At 38.9% G+C, this 25,169-nt stretch overlaps 1 protein-coding gene across 1 annotated transcript; it reads right to left on the reverse strand.

Moving 5' to 3' along the window:
- Window positions 1–672: 672 nt before the first annotated feature.
- On the reverse strand, window positions 673–24,761 carry LOC120222082 (zinc finger protein 37A-like). The gene is made up of 5 exons (XM_039219767.1): window positions 24,735–24,761; window positions 23,174–23,232; window positions 14,841–14,967; window positions 14,460–14,549; window positions 673–2,198 (listed from the first exon to the last, which is right to left on the reverse strand). The coding sequence occupies exons 2-5, from the start codon at window positions 23,186–23,188 to the stop codon at window positions 673–675; spliced, it is 1,758 nt and encodes a 585-aa protein (XP_039075698.1). The 5' UTR covers window positions 23,189–23,232; window positions 24,735–24,761.
- Between the last annotated feature and the right edge of the window lie 408 nt (window positions 24,762–25,169).

Consider the following 25,169-nt stretch of genomic DNA (forward strand, 5'->3'; position numbering starts at 1 on the left):
CTGGTAGGTAAGATTATTCAGATTCATCTTGTATTTCTCCCCATCTCTTACTTGAAATCAGCCATCACTCCAGAGGCTTAGTCCCTTTATTGGTGGAGGACAGCATATGCATGAGCCTCTGACTTGCTTCCAACTGCCAGTCTCAGTGTGGTGTGTTTTCACATCTAATACCTTAAACAGTGGGGAACAACAGGCCCGGCAATGGGCCAAATTGCATCTTAACAAAAGGATAAAGCTATTTCTAAATGAGAAACATTCTCCACCTTAAATTGCTAGAGGCCCTTCAATTCAAAATCTCTGATGTAAGCTTAGATTTTAACTTAAAGCTCCCACACACTTAAAATAATTTATTTTCTCTAGTAACTTCTGATATCCACTGAGATGCTACACACATCTAATAAAATACCACAATGCTTTCCTATAATTTCCTACAATCTGTGCATTTTCTATAGCCTGTGGATAAAGTATTTCCTACCCTATGAATGTTGACAGAGGTTTCTAAGTTGTGAGGTGTGGCTCTGGCTGATTTACTGATAAGGTTTTCTCCACTCCGAGATTTCTGATATATTCTATTGTTCAAATTCCGTCACAAAACTTTCTATATTCAATAGCTTCCTATTATTATCTCCTTTCTGTAAGTTCTCTGCTGTATTGTGAGAGATGATTTTAGACCTAATATGTTTTCAAAATCATTACAACAGATTTTTCTCCCTTTTTGCATTCTTTTTCTATAAATTCTTGACTTCTCCCAGAGTGGTTTCCCTCATTTATTACATTTATAGGGTTTCTCCCCAAATGTGTTCGTTGATGTACAGTGAGTTTTGACTTCACATAAAATGATTTTCCACATATGTTACATTCATAGGGTTTTTCCCCTGTGTGTGTTCTATGGTGTGCAATGAGTTTTGACTTTACACAGAATGATTTCCCACATTCATTACATTCATAGGGTTTCTGTCTTATGTGAGTTCTCTGATGGACAATTAGGGCTGACTTCTGACGGAAGTTTTTCCCACATTCATTACAACCAAAAGGTTTCTCCCCTGTGTGTCTTCTCTGGTGTTCTGTGAAACCCGAGTAATAGCAGAAAAATTTCCCACATTCAGTACATTCATAGGGTTTCTCACCTGTGTGAGTTCTCAGATGTTTGGTAAGGGTTGACTTCTCAGAGAAGGATTTCCCACATTCATTACATTCATAAGGTTTCTCCCCTGTGTGAGTTCTTTGATGTTTAATGAGGTCTGATTTTCTAAGAAAGGCTTTCCTACATTCATAACACTCATAGGGCTTCTCCCCTGTGTGTGTTTTCTTATGTACAGTAAGGACTGACTTAAATGAGAAAGATTTCCCACATTCCTGACATTCATACGGTTTCTCCCCTGTGTGTGTTCTTCGATGTTGAGTGAGGGTTGACTTTTCACTGAAGGATTTCCCACACTCTTGACATTCAAAAGGTTTCTCCCCTGTGTGAATTCTCTGGTGTTTAATGAGATCTGAATTCTTGTAGAAAGTTTTCCCACATTCATGACATTCACAAGATTTTTCCCCTGTGTGTGTTCTCTGATGTCTTGTGTGGGCTGACTTCTGGTTGAAGGTTTTTCCACATTCATGACATTCATAAGGTTTTTCTCCTGTGTGTGCTCTCTGTTGTACACCAAAGACTAACTTTTCACTGAAAAATGTTCCACATTCATTATATTCAATTACACTGTCAACTGAGTGGGTTCTCTGAATTGGAATGAGGTTTGACTTCTGGCTGAAAGGCTGAACGCTCTGCTGCTCAAACAGAATGGATTCCTCAAATAAATTTTCTCCATATTCATTAAATCCATAATGATTCTCTCTTGCATGTGTTCTATGACGAGCCATGAGGGATGACATGTCACAGAAGATCTTCCCATAATCAGTGTGTTCACAGGAGCTCTTTCCTGTGTAAGTTTTCTTATGTACAACAAAGAGTGAATTCTCATGGAAAGCTTTCCTACATTCACTGTATTCAAAAGGTTGCTCCAAAATTTGAATTTTCTGATGATGAACAAAATCTTCATTAAGATGGAGGTCATTCCCATTTTTATTATATTTATAAAGTTTCTCTTCAGAATAAATTTCTTCATGCTTATCATTATGGAACCAATTTCTACTTTTGTTAGATTCATTAAACTTCTTTCTTGAATAGTTTCTACTACTATTAATTAATTCTGAAATATAAAGAGTGAGAAGGAAGATTAGTTAAAAATGAAAATTAGGAGAAACAGAATTAGTTAGGTTTTGGGGAGTGGATAAGTTTAGTTCATTATCTTCTCACATCTAGATTATGACAAAAGTATACACATTTCCAGTCTCATCTCTCTCTTCCATTCTACACATCAGCAACAAATCAAATTTCTAAGAACTCTACTTCAAAAGAAAACAGTACTATACCCAATCTCTAATATCTAATTCTGTTACTATCTCTAAATCTTTAGGAATAAAAACAGACAACAAAATAGCAAAATCAATGAGTGGTCAAGCCATCCTTGCCACAGGATCACATTTACAGCTCTTTTCTGATTTATAGGTATTTTCCTTTATTCCATCAGAGTTGTTCAAAAGTGAACCATCAAACCCTCTTCCAATGTTTTCTGGCTTTCCCCCAACCAAATCTCACCTGATTTAACATTAATCTTCAATACTGCATACACACACACACACACACACACACACACACACACACACTTACACTTCTACATCTATGCATAACATGAAAAACTACTAATCTAAACCTGGTCCTAAAACTGTCATTTACCTTTACTTTAGTATTTTTTTGATTATGTATGCCTGCCTTTACTCCTCTGCTATCTATAATACTATATTTGTAACAATATATCATATGATACTATGCAAAATCCATACTAATACTATTGAGTCCAATAACCTAAGAACTGACAATATTTTTTAAAATGGTATCACATTGAAGCGAACATATCAATTATATCCAGATTCGGCTTAGAATCAAGCTGTTAATTTATAAACCTGGAATGAATATAATTTACTCTGGTAAGCCCAGCTGTTTGTCCCTTAAAAATTGCTCATTCTCACTCATAATCTTATACTCATGTTCTTTCACTGTTAGCTTATATTCCAATAATGTTTTTAAAAAGTTGTCTTCCCAAATACCCCCATAATTTTCAGCTGCATTTGTTAAAAAAAAAAAAAACAAACATAAATAAAACATAAACAAACATTCCTCTCCAAAGAAAACATACAGAGAGATGGTCAACAGACATGAAAAGATGTTCAACACCACTCATCATCAGGGAAATGCAAATCAAAACCACAATGGGATATCACCTCACATCTGTCAGAATACCTAAAATAAAAAACACACAAAGCAACAGGTGCTGGTGAGGATGTGGAGAAAAAGGAATGCACCTGGTACAACCACTGTGGAAAACAGTATGAAGACTCCTCAAAAGAGTTAACAATAGAACTACCTTATGATCCAGCAATCACAGTACTGGGTATCCACCCAAAGTATACAAAAATACTAATTTAAAGGGATACATGCACCCAATGTTTATAGCAGCATTATTTACAATAGCCAAGATATGAAAGCAGCCCAAGTGTCCATTGATAGATAAATGGATAAAGAGGATGTGGTATGTGTAAATATATAATGGAATATTACTTAGCCATAAAACAGAATAAAATTGTCTCATTTGCAACAACATGGATGGAGCTAGAGAATATAACAGTAAATCAAATAAGCCACAGAAAGACAAATACTTTTATGATTTCACTTATATGTGGAATTTAATAAACACAACACATAAGCAAAGGGGAGGAAAAAAGGAGAGAAAAACCAAGAAACAGATTCTTAACTATAGAGAACAAACTGTGGTCACCAGAGGAGAGATGGGGCTAGGAGGGGATAGGTAAAATAGGGGGTGAGGATTAAGTAGTGCACTCGTGATGAGCACTGGGTGATTAAAATAAAAAGTTAAAAAAATCTGTTTGTGTAATTTACTTTAACACAAACATGAACTATGCTGCTATAACACAAATGTCTTTGTTAAACACTGAATTTTTTTATGTTTATTCATGTGTGTGTGAGAAGGGGAGGGATAGAGAGAAAGGGAGAGAAAAAATCCTAAGCAGGCTCTGTGACATCACTGCAGAGCCTGACATGGGGCTCAATCCCCATGACTGAGATGACCTGAGCCAAAATCAAGAGTCGGACACCCAACTGACTGAGCCACCCAGGAACCCCAAACACTGAATTTTTAAATATTCCATGCGGCTCTCATTTTCATTTAGCTATGTTTCTGGCAGCATTAACTCTACCTATGATTTTCTTTCAACACTCTGAACAGATTTTAAGTCAATGGTATTTAATAAATGGTTTTTAATCAGAATTAACTGGAGAACCTTACCAAACACAAATTTTAGGCATCATACTGAAAGATTTAGTGGTGTTTAACGTCTGTACTTTTAAAAATACTTCTGGGGTGCCTGGGTGGCTTGGTCGATACAGTGTCCGACTTTGGTTCAGATCATGATCTCATGGTTTGTGAGTGTGAGTCCCCGACAGTGCAGAGCCCGTTTGGGATTCTCTTTCTCCCTCTCTGCCCCTCTCCTACTTATGCTCTCCATCAAAATAAATAAATAAATAAACCTAAAAAAAATGCTTCTGAAAAAAAACAGTAAATATAGTAAAATGCTAATGAAACACATCTAAAAAGCATGTGTAGAATAATATATTTAATATTTATGACATTAATAATTAATATTAGTTTATAATCAAAATAAATATTTAAATTAACAAATCCAAATAAGCCTCATAAAAAGTGTCCTGTTCATCTGAGGGGGATTACACGGGGCTGGATTTCACATTACATGGTACCTTTTAAAAGAAGCATGTGTTACTTCTGTTAAGAAGAAACAAGGATGATAACAGACACGATTTTTCAGTCTCTATGTCAACGTATACAGAACAAATCACAATCTAATGCTTGACGACCTGGTATGTAAGTTTTTAAAGAATTTGTGGTAATGGCTTTCTGCATTATTATGAAAATCTGGCTCTATGCGGCTCCTTGGTCAAGCAAAATCATTAATGTGTAATACCAGATTTTTAAGGAGTGAAACCAAGATCTTCCTCTTTGGAGGATCAAAATCCTAACAGGAAGAGCAGTCTCTGAAAACCATAATCACCAGGATTATATGACCAGGAATTAATTTCATGACAGGCAGACATGGAAGGAGGAGTATGCTGAAGTACTCATAAGCTGCTCTTGGCAAAGGAAATTTGGGATAAAAATTATAAAACATATGTAATGAACACAAGAAGCCATTACTCAATGTCAGGCTCTCTTTCCATACCCTTTGCTTTCTGTATAGGTTTCTCATTTACAATCTCCATGTTTCCTACTATATTTTCCGTAATATTATTTTTTGGGTTTTCTGGGTTTTTTTTAGATTTTATTTTTCTGTAATGTTTACACCCAACATGGGGCTTAACTTATAACCTTGCGATCATGTGTCTCCTGCTCCACCAACTGAGCCGGCCAGGCACCCCTGCAATATCTGTTCTACCTCTGTTGTCTTCTCAAATTGTATTTTGATTACTGCAATGATTTTGTTTTCCAGTTATTTCTTCTGACATAACAACACAGAATTATTTCCTCTGATATAATAACAAAGAATTATTTCCTATGATATAACGGCTCATAATACATCTTCCTGTGGTCTTACTATCTCTTTCAAAACCAATTATTTGCCTATTTTATGTTCTTGTACACCAGAAGCCATTATTTCGTTGTTAATTTATATTAAAAACTAGTAACAATAGTCAGACATTATATGATAACATTTTTCAAGTGAATTATTTTTCACCTGCCACTTGCTTGCCCTGTCTTTTCCTGGTTCTCGTAATAACTCTGAATACATCTTGTATTATATTTCTTAACAAGGGCACTGCATGCGCTCCTCAATCTTTACTATGATCTCCAACCAACCGAGAGAATTCTTTGGTTTTTTTCAAGCATCAAAGTCTTTTGCACTTCCTACTACTTCACAGATGGCCTGCATCTTTCCAACACAGCTTGTGTGCGCGAGTCCTCTTTCTACTCCACCCCTCTGCTCCTCACACAGAAACCCCGCACGGAGACCTGCCACATCCTAGAGGTCCTTCCTGCTCTTCTGTAAGATGAGGTTCAACAATTTGAGGTCCCGCCTTCAGACGCGGCAGCTCTGCACACATCTTCACCTCGTATTTCCCAGCTCCTGGCAACCCTTCACTTGTTCTGTTGTTGACAGTTAAGCTTTCTGCTTGTTCTTTCAAAAGTGGGTTTGACTGGTAGGTCTTAGCTCTTCCTGTTTCTAAGACGTCAAGGGTAAAATGTCAACTTTATGTTTCTATCTTGATGTATGTGTCTGAGGTCCCTTTACTTCTTGAAATTCTTGGCCTGCAGAACATCACCATCTCTCAATTTTATTCCATCCTCACAGACTCCTCCCCAACCAGTCCCCACTGCTCAATCCTCATCTTCATCACTTCTACACCTCACGGGGCCCCAGGATTCAGCCACAAGCACACACCGCTGGTTTATTTACACTCATGAGCAAAAAGCTCTCATACAGCTCCCACGTCTTTGAACATCACACTGCCAGCATCCACTCGTCTCTCCAGCTCCACCCTAACAGAACTCTGTATTGTTACCCCTAAAAGGCTAATAATTTTTTAAAAGGCTATATAACTAAAAGCTAACAGAGGCAAGAGAATGTAATAATTTAGAAATCCAAAATGAGTTGTGAAAAGAGGAATAAGAGAAGAAAGAAGAAATGGTACATAAAGACATGAACTAGGACTGCAGGCTTAAGCCCAATTATACCAGTAAACATAAATGGACTCAATAGTCTAAGAAATCTAAAATGTCAGACTAGATTTAACAACAACTAGAGACACACTTTAAATATAAGAACGTGGTAAGGCTGGTAGGAAAGGATGGATCAGAATATACCACAGAAACTCTAAAGGAAAGCAAGCTGGTGTGGTGATGTTAAGACCAAAAACACACTTGAAGGAAGAACATCACTGCATATACGGAGACAGGCACCGCGAAGTGCTTCAAGAGTCCATTAAAAGGTGAGATATAACAATCCTAAATTTGTTTGCCTAATAATACGGCTTCAAGAAACATCACAGTTGGAGATTTTAAAACACCATTCTGTAACTGACAGACTGGCAGACAAAAGACAAACAATCAGGATACAGAAGACCTGAAGAAATAGCATCATAGAACACTATACAAAACAATCACACAATATACATCCTTCTCAAGCACAGACAACATCAACAACTTTCAAGCAGATGAAATCACACAAAGAGTCTTCTCTGTATTAAATCAGAACTCAAGACCCGGAGGACAACTACAAGAGAATGATTTTACAAGCAACTCACTTTTAAACAACTCATGAACCCATGGATCCAAGAAGAAATTTTAAAGGCGGGGGAAGTGCCCTAAAAAAATGTCCATGGCAGCCCTGCACCCAGCTCTGCCCCAGCCAGGATCCAATGCTGAAATTAGCTGCTAGGAGTAAGTGCAAAATTTGCACTAAGCAAAAAAAGGGGGAATTTTTAAAACCAGCTCTGTACTGTCTTGTGGCTACTATATCCTACTATGTGGTAGAAAACAATCTGGCGTTAAGCCCCAGAGACAGTCATCCCTATCGAGGAAGGAAGTGCCTGTGGGTGAGGATTCAGTGTCCACGTGTAGAATCTTACAATAGTGGAGACAAGACGGATGATTTCTGCCTAAGGGAAGGCCGTGTACAGGAGAACAGGACTAGGGGAGACAGAACTTTGGGAGTCAGCTGCCTTTTGGAAAAGTCATTTTGAACTTGCTGATGAGCTCTTGTTAAAATCTGATGCCTGACCTGATGGAGAGTGATAATAGGTGTCTAGCCTGTGGAACCCATTTTTGGGTGAATCAACTTGGAACCTACCACTGACGAGGTGAAAAAGACTTTTTATTTTATTTATTTTTTTAATGCTTATTTATTTTTTAGGGAGATAGAGGGCACATGTGTGCAAGCAGGGGAGGGGCAGGGACAGAGAGGGAAGGAGACAGAAAATCTGAAGCAGGCACCAGGCTCTGAGCTGTCAGCACAGAACCCGAAGTGGGGCTCAAACTCATGAACTACGAGATCATGACCTGAGCCAAAGTCAGACATTCAACTGACTGAGCCACCCAAGTGACCCTGAAAAAGACTTTTAAAAATAAAACCCAGCAAGAAAGGCCTCGATGGAGTCACAGAGCTCTCCCCCAGCTGCCCGCCTTGCTGTGGCCTTCGGCACTGCCAGGCAGGTGTGAAAGCTGGCGTGGTCCACCTGTGCGGTGGCAGACTCTGACCATGACAATGCTAAAAGCCACCCTGTGGCACTGTGAGCTGTGGAAACACCATGGATCCTGGCAGAATCATGAAGAGGGCTGGTTCCGATGCAGGGGCCTGCAAAGCCCAGACCACAGAGCTGACTGTTCTCAGCTCATGTTCCTGTGGAAGGTACAAGGTGGGGGGTCGGGGGGGCACCCATTCCTCGAACAGGGAATCAGATCTCAATCTTAACCTCCTCTAGAGGATATCTCACCACTGTGACTTTTCAATAATGAGCAAGAATGACTATTTCTCTCACCTCTTTCTTGGCACACACACCTCAGCAAAGCTGTCCTCAAAAGGGAGAGTCTCCAGGCTATTTCCTGGGTATGATTAGGGGAAAAGGGGTGAATGTGGGGGCGGATAGAATATGGACCTATTTGAAAATTCAACATCTCATCCTCACCGTTCACCCGGGCATGATGGATCTCTTTTCCCTGACAGCGACTCCAGGCCGGAGCATGGCCAAAAAACAGTTTCAACATCAGAATTAATTCTGTCTGAGCTGTAGGAAAATCCTTCTGTTACAGGCCTGTGGTCTCCTTTGTACCTGGCCCTTCGAGATGAAAGGTCTGGCTGAGAGTAGAGGATGGCTGGAAAGATTGTGAAGCTGCAGTTACCAGTAAGACACATGGACTTTGTAATGATGGAAGGAAAGCACACTCTGTGGCACCAGGAAAGTGAACCTTTATAGCAGCACGGGGACAGAGCTGTCACGGGGTCGGGACTGTCATTGGGACGTGGCCATCAGACCTGCTCTTGGAGTTCTCCTCCCAGAGGACCAATGCCTCTGCTGCTCCCACTAACTGCCGGCCATGCTGTCCAACCCAACTACAAACTGCAGCCAATCCCTGGCACTGAACTTGGCAGCTGCTACTCCCATCCCTGCGTGCTGCTCTGACCACAAGTCAGCAGCTCGGAGTACCTGCAGGTGCCGTGCACACCACAGAAAAGGCGGTGGGTGAAATGGTGTCATAGACAAGCAGGACTGTTTGGAGCTGACTGCCTGAAGAGAGGACAAAACAGAGTATTTAGAGTGGTACTGGGGTGGGGGTTCTAAAGCTTACCAGATGGTGAGAAGCCACCACGATGAGGGGGAGGGTCCTAACAACTGCAAAATCTTTATTTCCAGGTGTACCCTCTGGGATTTTGTGTGTGTGTGTGTGTGTCTGTGTGTGTCTGTGTGTGTCTGTGTGTGGCATTAACTTGCAACTGAAGTGTGATCTGTACCCAGGGGGGGTTATCAGAAACACTCAAGTATATGAGGAAACATCTGGTGCTGAACAGACCCCAGACGTGCACCATGTGAGCAGTGTCACCTCCCATGCTGTTAGCAAAGGGACAGAATCTCTTCCTGCCTGAGCTGAAATGCTTCATGACCCTACCTCAGCCTGGAAGGCATTCATGTCAGTTTCAACTGGCTGGCCACAACTGTATGGACCACAGAGCGTGCCATAGCCTTCTTCCACGCAGACCAAGGCACAGTCTGGGCAAATATTAATATACACTGCCACAGCCGGTTTGCCGCCTTGGCCAGGTAAAAGGTGAATGGAAAAACGTGAAGAGCATATAGCTTCTCGCATACAGACCTGTATGGTTCAAGACTAAAACAAAATGACTGAGGAATGGCACATACACAGAAAAACTGGCCAGAAGTCAGAAATAAAATGAGTGGTACTGTGGGACTGTAGGGAAAATAAATTTTATGTTACTGCACAGTTAGGCCTTCTTGAGCAAATCTCAATAAAACTTGGAACTTAAGGTGCAAGAAGGAGGCTTGAAAAGTAATTTATGACTAATGAGATAGGGACACACTCTTAATAGATTTATATTTCAGTGGGCATGCTGGACCTGGGACCCTGATGCCATCCTGGGTATACAGCTGGAGACAGGGGCGCCTAGATGGCTCAGTTAGTTAAACGTCCAATTCCCAGTTTTGACTCAGGTCATGATCTCACGGTTCATGAGTTTGAGCCCCATGTGGGGTTCTGCACTGAAAGCATTGAGCCTGCTTGGGATCCTCTCTCTCTTCCCCTCCCCACTTCAAAATAAATAAATAAACCTTAAAAATACATACACACATACACATACATAGCTGGAGACAATGGTCTTCTTTTTCCCTGAAGAAATTTATTTATAGTCCAAAGGGTCAGAGTGTGAACTCTGGCTCCTTCCAAAGGGAGCAAAGGTTCTCCTCTCTCCTTTAGAAAGGACAGGGGGACAACTACCTCTCTCCTCCATGCAAGCACCCTGACTCATTTTATCAGTGTTCTGCACCCGAGATACCAACTGTAAACGTACGTGCAGGACCCCTGGTTTCTGTCTCACTGCCCCGAGAGTAAGAAGTTGAGGTACACCGGAACCACAGAGTTATCACTTGGTTTCTGCTCTATTCCAGAAACCTCGTGTACTGTATTTATGGTAAAATTAACAAAGATAAATAGTAAAAATTTAACAGTCTGAAATTTACAATCTCCACCAAGAGATAACTTCAGACCCAATGGGTGAAAATTGGTGAAATCTTTCAGACACTAAAGATATAACATAATCTCACATAATATCATACATAGAAAAGTATGAAACACTGCCCAGCTCATCTTACGAAGGTAGTATAGTCTTCGACCCCAAACCTGAAACGACTACGATGAAGGACAATTATGGGATAATAGCTCTCATGAACACATGCACAGAGAACCCTACACAAAATAGTGAAAAGCCAAATTCAGTGATTATAACAGCAAAATACATTATGATCAAGGAGAACGTATTTCAAACATATCAGGTTGGTTTAACACTTGAAAATCAATCAAGATTATTCACCCTATTAACAGAATAAATACGAAAGAAGTATGACTATCTGAATACATGCAGAAAAAGCATTTGACAAAATTCAATACTCAGTCATGATCTAAAAAATAAAAACCTCTTAGCAAATTAGGAATAGAAGAGAACTTCTTCAAAATGATAAAGGACATTTATAGAAATCCTTCAGGTAAAGTCAAAATCAATAATAATATACTCTTGACCCTGAAGTCAAGAACAAGACAAAGATGTTCACCTTCACCACTTCTGTACATTGCATCACTGCCATTCTTAGCCAGTACAATAAGCAAAGAAAGAAAACATAAACATTAGGAAGGAGAAGTAAACTTGTCTTTATTCCTAGAGAACACAATTGTTTACCTACAAAATTTTTAAAAATCTATAAAACAACTACCAAAATAAGTAAATTTAGCAAAGTTGCAGGATACAAAGCCAGTGTGCAAGTTAACAACTGTTTTTCTATACATTAGCATTAAACAACTGGAGAATAAATAGCATGAATAGCATAAAGTTAAAAATGAAAATACTATAAGAAAATATAAAAATATTTAAGAACATATTTATTAAGAGGCACCTGACTCAGAGGGGCATGTGACTCTTGATCTTGGGGTCGTAAGTTCAAGCCCCATGCTTGGCATGGAGACTGCTTAAATAAATAAAACCTTAAAAAAAGATATATTTAATGAAAGATGGGAAAAACTACTAAACTGCAAACTACAGAATCAGGAAGAAATTAAAGAAGACAAAGCAGAGTTATACCATGGTTATGGATTGGAAAACTCAGTATTACGAAAATGTCTATTTTCTCCAAAATGATCAGTGCAATCCCAAAAAACTCTAAAAAGGATAAGTGTAGGTGTAGGGTGTGTGTGTGTATTTGTACAAACTGACAAGGTGCTTTTAACATGTACATAAAAATGGAAAAGCTACTAGTGGAATGCATTGTCCATAATACCTGGCAACACAAAAATTATTTTAATATATTTTGTAGATTAAAAGTGTTCTTGGAAAAAATAAAAAAATTAAAATGTTCTTGGGGCGCCTGGGTGGCTCCGTTGGTTAAGCATACAACTTCAGCTCAAGTCATGATCTCATGGTTCGTGAGTCTGAGCCCCGTATGCTGGGCTGTCAGCACAGTGCCTGGAGCCTACTTTGAATTCTGTGTCTCGCTCTCTCTCTGCCCCTCCCCAACTCCTGCGCTTTCTCACTCGCTCTCTCTCTCTCAACAATAAACATTTTAAAACATTTTTTTAAATGTTCTTAAGAAGTAAATATATAAATCTAACAAAAATGGGGTGTCAGGATGGCTTAGTCGGTTAAGTGTCTGACTCTTGGTGTCGGCTTGATCAACCTGATCTCAGGGTTCCGTGAGTTCAAGCCCCAGGGTGGGCTCTGAACTGGCAGTGCAGAGCTGGCTTGGAATCGGATCTCCTCTCTCTCTGCTCCTCCCCTATTCATGCTGTATCCGTACCTCTCAAAATAAATAAATACATAAATAAATAAAACTAAAAAGATGTTCTTGGCAACTTTCTGTATTTGTATTATAGCCAAGCAACCCTGAAGAAAATAGTCAGCCCAGGGGCACCTGGGTGGCTCAGTCAAACGTCCAACTTCCGCTCATGTTGATCTCACCGTTCGTGGGTTAGGGCTCGCATCAGGCTCTGTGCCGACAGCTAGCTCAGAGCCTGAAGCCTGCTTCAGATTCTGTGTCTCTCTCTCTCTCTGCCCCTCCCCTGTTCATGCTCTGTCTCTGTCTCTCAACAATAAATAAATGTTAAAAAAATTTTTTTAATTTAAGAAAAGAAGAAAATAGCCAACCCAGAAGGCTAACACTGCCAGATGTCGTAACTTATAATTAAGTTATAAAAATAAAAGGCAGTGTATTGTCGTGAAGATGGATAAACCAGCCAGTAGAACAAATCAGAAAGCCCAGAAACAAAACCACAAGTCATACGCTTCAGAATAAGACAAGACATAACTGAGAAAAGATTTCAATAAATACATACATCTGTCAAAAATTCATATCCAAGATACATATTAAAACTTCTAGAATTCAGTAAGACCAATAACCCAATAAAATAATATCAAACAAAAGACCTGAACAGTTACTTTGTTAAAGGACATTCGAAAAGCCAATAAACATATGAAAGGATGCACAACATCGTGAATCAGCAGAGAAATGGGAATTAAAACCTAATGTGATGGCACAATACAAACACTAGAATGGCTACAATTAATTAGGCTGACAATACCAAGTGCACACAATGATGAACATTCCTAGTGGCAATATAATTTACTACAACCATTTTAAAAAACTAAAAAATACTGATAAATATGTAGCTACTCTGTAACCAGCAGGTCCATTTTTGATCATACATGTAACAGACATAAGAGTTTAGGGGGTGCCTAGGTGGCTCAGTAGGGTGAACATCCAACTCTCAATTTCAGTTCAGGTCATGACTTCATAGTTCATGAGATCGAGCCCTGCGCTGGGCTCTGTGCTGACAACATGGAGCCTGCTTGGGATTCTCTCTCTCTCTCTCTCTCTCTCTCTCTGCCCCTCCCCTGCTCACATGCATGTTCTCTCTCTCTCAAAATAAATGAATGAAATTTAATACATATAGAGACAGATATAGATATAGACATATAAATATGATTTCAAAGATTTTAAAACAGTTTATTTCCTCCAAAAGACACACACAAGACTATTTATACCAACGTTTCTCAAATACTTTAAAACTCAAAACAAACAGGTTTCAAAACAAATATGTATTCTTAATATGTAGTATAAAAATAACGAGATAAACTCTGGGAAAGTCACAACAGAATGCTACACAGCAATTTAAAACATTAAACTAATCATAGACAACATGGGTGTTTCTCAAAAACATAATACTGAACCAAAGAAGCCAGATGCTATCTATACACACACACATATAATATACACATGGTCTACATAAAAATATATAGCTAGTATATCTTAAGATGTGTGCACTTAACTCAATATAATTTATTCCTTTTGTATATAGAAGTGACACTGGGAGATTCTGGGTGATTCAGAGACACTGAATATTTGAGTCAAGCCAACATGCTGCTTCTAAAGGCCTAGAGCCTCTACAAAGTGATTCCTGAAGACCAGTTCAATGGTCCTAAGCTCTGAACTAACCCTCTGTCATCTAATTTCCTCCTAAACTCCAACTGACTCGCACTGACTGACTCACCTGGGTCACTCTGGTCTGGGGACTCTAATATCCATGGCTCCTCTCCTTGCTCCAACTTGAGGATCACTTCTGGTTTAGGAATGGATAACCCTGTGAATAGGAAGTGTATGACACGGGACAAACTGGATGAGTTTCAGGACTTCTGAAGGTGGACAACACTGTAATTCCAAGACGACACAATAAAACAATGTTAATTTAATCCCTGTTATGGGACAGAGAAAAACAAATTCCTTGTGACAACCAGAAGGGATAAATCATCCTTGGTCTCCGAATTCCAAAGCTAAATATTATTATATCCTACAAAAACTCTACAGGTTTCTGTAAATACAAAAAGGCGCATGCACATACAGGACGTCTGCCTGAGAAACAAGCACTACCTACCCACTGACACAAGGTGGCTGTAGTTCTCCAGCATCACGTCCCTGTACAGGGTCCTCTGAGCAGGGGCCAGGCGCTGCCACTCCTCCTGAGTGAAGCCCACAGTCACATCCCCAAATGACAATAATCCCTGAAAAAGTACATTTTCTGTTCAGTCTGAAGTAGTCAGAATCAGGAAATATGAAAAAAAGATGTTCAAAGACCAATTCTTACCTTTTTTCACTGTGGAAAATTGACCAGAAAATGTTACTAACCTCTACTATATAGCTTGTTTTGTGTTTTACTTTGTAAGTAAAACAGAGATCAGAGTAGAAATACCACTGGTCAATCCATTTATTATTTAATGCAAAAAATCTGAGTGCACACATATACTTGGGACTGTCCTAGTTTCTGAGAATTCCAAGTGGAATAAAATACTCTTTCCAGGATCAGGGAAGTTTTTTTCCTAAGGAAACATAAAGATATACCTGCCACAGGACTTAATGAATACACACCTAAGAAGACATCAAGTTTATATATCAGGCTGATTCTTGGCACAAAAACAGCCTACAACCATGAAGCAACAAATAAGTAAAAAGAAACAAAACAGCAAGAAAATATAGTAAACGCTGCAGGTAGGGGAGAGTCTGATTTCCAAGCTACCATATTATTAGATGCAAATACCTACTGTTTAATAAAAAAAAATCACAAGGTATACAAAGAAAATAGGAAACTATGAAACCATAAAATACCTAGAAAAAACAGAGGTGCTAAGTTCCTTGACACAAATGATTTTAGATTTGACACCAAAAGCAAAAAACAACAAGAAAGAATAAATAAATAGGACTATATCATAATGAAAATGTTTTGCATGCCAAAGAAAATCATCAGCAAAAACGGAAAGGCAATCTACTGAACAGAAAATATTTCTGTGTCATATATCTCATATCTCATAAGGGACTAGTATTCAAAATGTATAAAGAACTCACAGAACTCATTTGCAAAAACAATACCTAAACAGACATTTTTCAAAGAAGATATACAGGTTTATAAAAAAGATGCTCAACATCATTAATCATTAGGGAGATGCAAATCAAAACCACAATGGTATTACCTCATATCTGTCAGAATGGCTATCAAAAACACAGGGAGGAAAAAGCGTTAACATGGATGCAGAGAAAAGGGAACCCTTGGGCACATGTGGTAGGAATGTAAATTGGTGCTATGGAAAACAGTATGGAGGCGCTCCAGAAAGTTAATAGTAGAACTACCATATGATCCAGCCATTCCACTTCTCAGTGTTTACCCCCAAAAAATAAAAACATTAACTCAAAAAGATACATGCACCCCCATGTTTACAGCAGCATTATTTACAATGTTCAAGATATGGACACAACCTAATTGTCCACTGATGAATGAATGCATAAAGAAACTGTGGTATGTATATACAATGGAATATTATTCAACCATAAAAAGAATGAAACCTTGTCATCTGCAACAACACGGACAGACTTTATGGCATTATGTTAAGTGAATTAAGTCAGAAAGACAAAGACAACTCTCTTGTATGTGGAATATTAAAAAAAAAAAAAAAGCTCATACAAAGAACAAATTTGTGGGGGGTTAGGTGGTAGAAAGAGTGAAGTCTTTTTAGTTTAAAAAAAAAATGTCTCGGTGTGCCTGGGTGGTTCAGTCGGTTAAGTGTCCGACATTGGCTCAGGTCAGGTCATGATCTCACAGTTTGAAAGTTCAAGCCCCAAGTCAGGCTCTGTGCTCACAGCTCAGAGCCTGGATCCTGCTTTGGATTCTGTGTCTCCATCTCTCTCTGCCTCTCTCCCACTTGTGCTCTGTCTCTCTATCTGTCTCAAAAATAAATAAACATTAAAAACAAAACTTAAAAAAAAAACCGTCTTAAAGAGAACAAGAAAAATATAGTATTTTTTATGAACATTGATATAAAAAATCCTCAACAAAGTATTTCCAAACAGAATTCAACAGCACAGTAAAAGGATTATAACATTTCACAAAAGCTATAGTAATCAAAACATATGATACTGGCACAAGAAAAGACAAAAATCAATGGAAGAGAATCAAGACCCCAGAAATAAACCCATAACTATGGTCAATTGATCTATGACAAACGACACAAGAATAAACACTGTGAAAAAGACAGTCTCTTCAACAAGTGGGGCTGGGAAAACTAGACAACTATATGAAAAGACTTAAGCTGGACCACTTTCTTACACTATATACAAAAAGAAACTCAAAAGGGATTAAAGACCTAAATGTGAGACCTGAAATCATAAAACTCCTAGAAGAAAACTACAGCCATGGAGCACCTGGGTGGCTCAGTTGGTTAAGTGTCTGACTGCAGTTCAGGTCAGATCTTTCAGTCTGTGAGTTCGAGCCCCGCATTGGACTCTGCTGACAGCTCAGAGCCTGGAGCCTGCTTCAGACTCTGTATCTGTCTCTCTTTTGGCATCGCCCCTCTTGCACTCTGTCTTGCTCTCAAAAATAAACATTAAAAAACAAAAAAAAACAAAAAACAAAAACTATAGCCAGTAACTTCTTTGACATTGGCCACAGAAACATTTTTCTAGATATGTCTCCTCACGCAAGGGAAATAATAGCAAAAATAAACTGTTGCAACTACACCAAAATAAAAAGCTTTTACACAAAGAAAACCATCAACAAAACAAAAAAGCAACCCAGGAAATGAGAGAATATATCTGCAAATGATATATCCAATAAAGAGGTTAACATCCAAAATACATGAAGAGCTTACACACCTGATTAAAGCAGACATACAGGGGTGCCTGGGTGGCTCAGTCAGGTAAGCATCCAACTTCGGCTCAGGTCATGATCTCACGGTTCGTGGGTTCAAGCCCCGTGTTGAGCTCTGTGCTGACACCTCAGGGCCTAGAGCCTGCTTCAGATTCTGTGTCTCCCTCTCTCTCTGCCCCTCCCCCACACCTACTTTGTCTCTCTAACCCTCTCTCTCAGACACATGAAAAGAGGCTCAACATCACTCATCATCCAGGGAAATGCAAATCAAAACCATAATGAGACATCACCTCACACCTGTCAGAACGGCTAGTATCAAAAAGAATGAGATCTTGCCATTTGTGACAAAATGGACGGACCTAAAGGTATTATGCTAAGTGAAATAAGTCAGACAGCACAAGAAAAATACCACATGATTTCACTTCCATATGCAATCTAATAAAACAAAACAAATGAACAAAGAAACAAAAAAGAGACCTGTAAATACAGAGAACAAACTGGTGGCTGCTAAGGGAAGGTGGGTGGGATATGGGTGAAACAGAGAAAGAGGATTAAGAGTTACAACCTTCCAGTTATAAAACAAATAAATCATGGAGATGAAAAGTACAGAACAGCACATAGTAATACTCTAATAATGTATGGCAATAGCTGGTGATGACACTTACTGTGGTAAGCACTAATATACAGAATTGTTGAATCAGTATGTTGTGCATCTTACATGAATATAAAATTGTATGTTAATTGTACTTCAATTAAAAAATAAAATAAAATAGGGGCACCAGGGTGGCTCAGTCGGTTGAGCAACCAACTCTTGATTTGGGCTCAGGTCATGATCCCAGGGTCATGAGTTAGAGCCCTGCATCACGCTCCACCCTGGGAATGGAGCCTGTCTGAGAGTCTGTCTTTCCCTTTCCTTCTGCCCCTTCCCAACCCATGCACATGCTCTCTCTCTAAAAAATTAATTAACAAAATTTAATTTAATTTAAAAAAAGGATTATACCATGACAAAGCATATCTATTCCTGGATGCACGGATGGTTCAACATACAAAAATTGATATAATACACCACATCAACACAGTGAAGGGAAAAACCACATGACAATCTAAAGTGACGTAGAAAAAGCATCTGACAAAATTCAACAATCTTTCATGGTAACAACATTCAACAAAATAGGAAAAGAAAGGAACTATCCCCACATAATAAAAGCCATGTATGTAAAACAACAACAACAACAACACAAAACCACACAGGAAAAACTATTCTCAATGGTGAAAAGATGGAAAGCTATTCCTCTCAGATCAGGAGTAAGGCCAGGATGCCTGCTTTTACCACTTGTCTTCAACACCGTACTGGATGTTCTTTCAGAGCATTAGATAAGAAAAAGAAATAAAAAGCATCTAAATTGAAAAGGAAAAAGAAAAAGCATCTGTGCAAATGATATAATCTTACATGTGGAAAAACCTAAAGACTCCACAAAAAAAGCTGTTACATCAACTAAATGAATTCAGTAAAGTAGCAAGATACATTCACACACAAAAATCAGTTGCATTTCTATATAGGAACAATGAATACATGATCTGGAAAGAAAACTGCTAAACCAATTCCACTTACAAAAGCATCAAAAATAAATCTTACAAACTAATGTAACTTAAGATGTAAAAGATTTGCACAATAAAATCTACGAAATAGTGCTGAAGGCATTAATAAATGGAAACACATCCCGTGTTCAGGGATTAGAAAACTTATTGTTAAAATATCAATACTACTCAAAGTGATCTACAGATGCTATGAAATCCTTAGCAAAATCTCAATGACACTTTTTGCAGAAATTAAAAAACTTAACCTAAAATTCAAAGAAATGAGAATATCCACAACAATCTTGGAAAAGAACAAAACTGGAAGATTACACTTCCTGATTTCAAAACTTAGTACAAAGCCACAGTAATCAAAACAGAATGGTACCAGCATAAAAAGTAAGACCAATGGAATAGGAAAGAGAATCCAGAAATAAACCCTCACACATACTGTCAACTGAGTTTTGACAAGATGATATCAAGACCACTCAAAGGGAAAATGACAGTCTTTTAACCAAATGGCACTAGAAAAACTAGCTAGTCACATGCAAAAGAATAAAGTTGGACCCTTACCTAACACCATACACAAAAATCAACTCACATCAAGTACCTAAATTTATGATCTAAGACAATGAAACTTAGAAGAAAATATAGGACAAAAGATACACAACATTGGATTTCGCAATTATTTCCTGGATGTGACATCAAAGGCATGGGTAACAAAGAAGAAATTGACAAACTTTTCATGAAAATTGGAATATTTTCACATCAAAAGATACTATCCACAGGGTTAAAAGTCAATCCACAGGATAGGAGAAAATATTTATAATTCATGTATCTGATAAGAGATTAATAACCAGAATATAAAGAGAACTCCTAAAATTCAGCAACAAAAACCCCAAAAAACTCAATTCAAAAAATGGGCAATGTACTCAAACAGGTATTTATCAAAAGAGGATATACAAATGGCCAATAAACATAAAAAAGATATTAAACATCATGAATGATTAAGGAAATACAAGTCAAAGGTACAGTAAGATTGCTACTATCAAAAACAAAAAACAACTGTCGGTGAGGATGGAGAGGAAACAGAACTCCCATGCACTGCTGGTGAGAGTGTAAAGCGGTACAACCACTGTCAAAAAAAAAAAATAGAGTTTTCAAAATTAAAACTAGAATTACCATATGACCCAGCAATTTTCCTTTGAGGTATATATCCAAAAGTAGGTCTCAATCAGATGTCCCTACACTCATTTTCAGAGCAGCATTATTATTCACAATAGTGAAAACATGGAAGCAACTCAAGTGTCCATGGACAGATGAATGGACAAGCATAATGTGTATATATGTATTATGGGATATTATTCAGCCTTAAAAATGGAAGGAATTCTTTTCTTTTTGGTATGCAAAAAGCAGAAATTTATTATTTCTTTTTTTTTAATTTTTTTTTACATTTATTTTTGAGAGACAGAGCATGAGCAGGGGAGGACAGAAAGGGAGGGAGACACAGAATCCAAAGCAGACTCCAGGCTCTGAGCTAGCTGTCAGCACAGGGCCCAATGTGGGGCTTGAACTCACGAATTGCGAGATCATGACCTGAGCCAAAGTCAGACACTTAACCAACTGAGCCACCCAGGCACCCCAGAAATTTATTATTTCTGAAAAAAAGAGATCAAATACAAAGTTAGATCACTTTAAAAATACAACAATTAAGATCTGTAGTTCAACATTTCTTTTGACAAATCATTAACATTAGTTTGAAGAAGAGTATACAAACATAAAATAAATAAGCAAAAACCTAAAGCATACTTTATGTACACAATAATCATAATAGAAAAAGATAAAAATATAGTTCTTACTAATCTATATCAGGATAGTGACCACTTTTTAAAATCAAAGCTAATAGTATATAGGAAACAAGGCAAAGATTCAGACATCAAAAGCAATAAACAAATAAACTTAGAGAAAAACATCAGCATCAAAAATGGAAAGAATTCTGCAATATGCTACAACATGGATGAATCTTGAGGACGTAATGCTAAGTGAAATAAGCCAGTCACAAAAGGACAAATACTACAGGATTTCACTTATATGAGGTACTCAGAGTTGTCAAAATTTTAGAAATAGGAAGTGTAACGGTGGTTTCCAGTGCCTGGAGGTAGGTGAGATTGGGGAGTTCTTGTTTAATAGGTATAGAATTTCAGTTTAACAAGATGAAGAGTATGGGGATGGATCATAGTGATAGACGCAGAACAATGTGAATGTACCTAATACCATTGAAGAGTACACTTAAAAGTGTTTCAGATGGTTAATTTTGTTATTTGTATTTTGCCAAAATAAAAAAGTAATAATGTACTGATATGTACTAAACATGGATGAACCCTGAAAACATGCTAAGTGAACAAAGCCAGACACAAATGGCCACTTGCTGAATGACTCCATTTGTAATAAATACTCAGAACAGATCAACCCATAGAGACAGAACACAAATTGTTGGTTGCCAGGGATTGCATGAACAGAAGAACAGGGAGAAACATCTTAATGGTTTTCAGTTATCTGCTTTCAACTAAGTTGAAAGAGAAACTAATCAGAGTTGTATTAAGAAAACAATTCCATTTACAACAGCATCTAAAAGAATAAAATACTTAAGAATAAATTTAAGAGTATGTAAGATTTGCACACTGAAAACTACAAAATATTGCTGAAAGAAAACGAAAGAAGACCTAAGTAAATGGAAAAACAGCTCACGTTCACGGATCGTAAACCATCCCCAAAGTGATATACAGATTCAATGCAATTCTTATCTAAATCTCAACAACTCTGGGTTTTTTTTGTTTTTTTGGTGTGTGTGTGTGGGGGGGGGTTCTGTTTTGTTTTGTTTATTTGTCTTGTAGAAATAGAAAGGCTAATCTAAAATTCACATGGACTTGCAAGGGACCTTGCTAAAGAACAGTTTCTAAAGTATAGTTACACAGTATGTTAAACATAGAATGAGCTATCTATTTTACTCCCAGGAAAGTGAAATAGGTCTTCAAAGAAAAACTTATCCATGAATGCTCACAGGAGCACTATTCTCAACAGACAAACATGGAATGAAGGACTATATATCGTATGACTCCCTTTGTATCAGATATCCAGAATAGATAAATCCACACACAGAAAGTAGATCAGTGGTTGTGAGGGGCTGGGGAAGCTGGGGAGTCATGTGCTCATTAAGTCATGGCACTGCTTACTAAAGGTATGAGGTTTCCTTCCCGTGTGATGAAACTATTCCGGTAAGAGATGGTAGTTATGGTTGTCCAACACTGTAAATGTATTAAGTACAACTGCGCTCTACACTTTAAAAAGGTTCAAGGTTGAATTTCATTCATTTACCACAATTACCACAATTTCATTCATTTACTACAATTTTCAGTTGTGGTAAAATACACATAATACATTATGTGACACAATGTCACCAAACGATATTTATCAAAAAACTTTTGTATGTCCCAGTTTCAAAACTCAGTAAGATCACAAGATGTGCGTTCATCTACAAGGCATCTTTGCCCTGCTGTATCAGAGGCCAACAAGCAGCACACCTTTTTGGTAAATGGCCACTGAGTAAGTATTTCAGGCTTGCCGAGCTATACAATCTGTCACAACCACTCAACCCTACCCCTGTAATATGAAAGGAGTAACATCTCTCCACAAATAAATGAGTGTGGCTGTGTTCCAATAAAACTTTAGAGACACTTAAATCTGAATTTCATATCACAAAAAAAATCACTCTTGATTTATTTCTGTTTAGCTTGTGGGCCATAGAAAAACAGGCCGCAGTCTGTATTTGGCCCATGTACTGTAACCCGTAGACTTGTACTCTATATTCTCCCTGGAGTTAACATATTTATTTCTACTATTTCAAATGAAGGTACAGACCTTTTATAATAAGCCTCACATAAATTTGATAAACCTCACATAATCATATTAGGCAAAACTGTGAATAAACGAACACTCACCTGGGATGTGATCATCTTCTGCTGGCTCTGGAAGAGTGTGGATCGCCAGGAGGGCACAGCTGAGAAGGAAAGACGGGTCAGGAGAGATTCCACCAGCCTAAAAAATCCCACGTAGCTGCTGGCAAAACACCTCTGAAGGGGAGATGCCTTGAGAAGGGGCAGAAAGGACAATAGAAAGGGAAGGAGTAGCCCAGGAACAACTCTGGAGTGCTGGGACACACATGCGAGTTTTTAAATATAAAAAGATTTGTTTTCGGGGTGCCTGGGGGCTCAGTAGGTGAGGCGAGAGACTCTCGATTTTGGGTTGTAGATTTGAGCCCCATGTTGGGTAGAGATGTTACTTAAAGATAAAACATTTAAAATAAATTTTGTTGGGGCACCTGGGTGGCTCAGTCTGTTAAGCATCTGGCTCTTGATTTCAGCTAAGATCATGATCTCACGGTTTGTGAGTTCGAGCCCCGCCACTGGACAGTGCAGAGCCTGCTTGGGTTTCTCTCTCCCTTTCTCTTTGTCCCTCCCCACGTTGTGCATGTGCTCTCTCTCAAAATAAACTTCAAAAAAATAAATAAAAATAAATTTTGTTTTCTACTGAGTTACCAACAATGTATACTCTAACCCAGAAAAATGTAAACAACACGATACACTAATAAAGCAAATCAGGACAAGCCAAGGAATGGAATATAGGGATTTCATAAAAACTGATGCTGAGCGAAAAACACTCAAGCTGTAATATTCGTTATATACCAGAGTGTCCCACTAGGTTTTGAATAAAGGGAGAGAATTTTAAGGGCTGATCTTTTTGTAAGGAAAAAAAAAAAAAAAGAAAGGTTGCTTTAACTCAGTTTCAGGTTCTCGAACCTAACTTTTGATTAAAAACAACCACCACAAACTGATTCTGACTTACTGGTTGCCAAAGCAGAAAACACCTGCCACAGCCATCAAGAGACTCCATGTCTGCTTTTGGTTTTGCCAGCACAAAATGTGTGACTATGAGCAGTCACTTAAAGTTTGAGACCCTTTTCCTTCCCAATGGCTATCCCACCCCCATCTTTAAGCAGAGCACAAAGAGATGAGACCTAAAGCCCTCTGCTGCAGTACCATCTCCGATTCTATCAGATCAGGAAGAGGGGGCATTCAGCCCATGGTTAGTTGAGCAAACGGCTCAGCATCTGGGGGTGGAGCAAAGAAAGAAAGGATGAAGAAGGTGGCTTTCTTCCCTGTGGCTAGCAAGCCCTCTCTTCCACATGTCTCCACAGCTACCCCACGAGCGGTAAGTATTTTTTGTTCCTTTTGCTTTACCCTCCTCTCCCAGTCACAGCTTCCATCCCTCCTGAAACCTGGCCCAGAACGAACACCTTCACCCAGTCTGCGAGAATCTGGACACACAGCGGTCCTCGTAAGTCTTTGCTCCTTACACCTTCGCTCTGCATTACTCCTGCGGTCTGGGGCCAAGTGACCGACTGTCCTAGGAGCGATCCCTGCTCCTGGGGGTACGTCCTTCTTTCCTCACAAGAGCTGCCCTGTTCCAGGAAAACTGGGCACAGCCGATGAGAATCCTCACCCAAGATCGGAAGCTCCTGGCCCTTTCTGTAACCCTGAATCGCAAGCTGGACCTTTTGTAAACGCAAACTGGTGCTACTGAGAGTGCAGGCAAGGCTGCAGGGTGCCAGCGGGACCTGGACGCCTTCATTCGGGCGCCAGGCTCATAGGTTCTCCATAAACAATGAATGCCCAAATGCAAGGCCAAGTTCACTTGAAAGCATTACTCCCCGGGAGAGGTCAGGGCTCCTGTAGCTACTGTGGCCGCCTCGCTCCCAGGTTTGAGGCTGGGCAGAAGATGGGGCAGGGAGTGCATCTGCACTTTCGCTATCAGGGCTTCAGTCACCTCCCAGAGAGCGTTACGCGGTTACCATGGGGACGCGACACTGACCACTGGTGGCCGGGAGGACTAAAAGGGACCTGAGTGGGGACAAACGAGGTTCCTCCCAGGAGAGAA

This window comes from Hyaena hyaena, unplaced genomic scaffold (genome assembly GCF_003009895.1).
Source record: "Hyaena hyaena isolate Hyena2069 unplaced genomic scaffold, ASM300989v1 scaffold_833, whole genome shotgun sequence".
NCBI classification, from domain to species: domain Eukaryota; kingdom Metazoa; phylum Chordata; class Mammalia; order Carnivora; family Hyaenidae; genus Hyaena; species Hyaena hyaena.

Coding starts and splice junctions, on each gene's coding strand:
- LOC120222082 (XM_039219767.1), bottom strand. Junction 14,550..14,840: donor CAGCCACCTTGTGTCAGTGG/GTAGGTAGTGCT, acceptor TCCTATTCACAG/GGTTATCCATTCCTAAACCA. Junction 2,199..14,459: donor CCCAGACCAGAGTGACCCAG/GTGAGTCAGTCA, acceptor TTTATATTTCAG/AATTAATTAATAGTAGTAGA.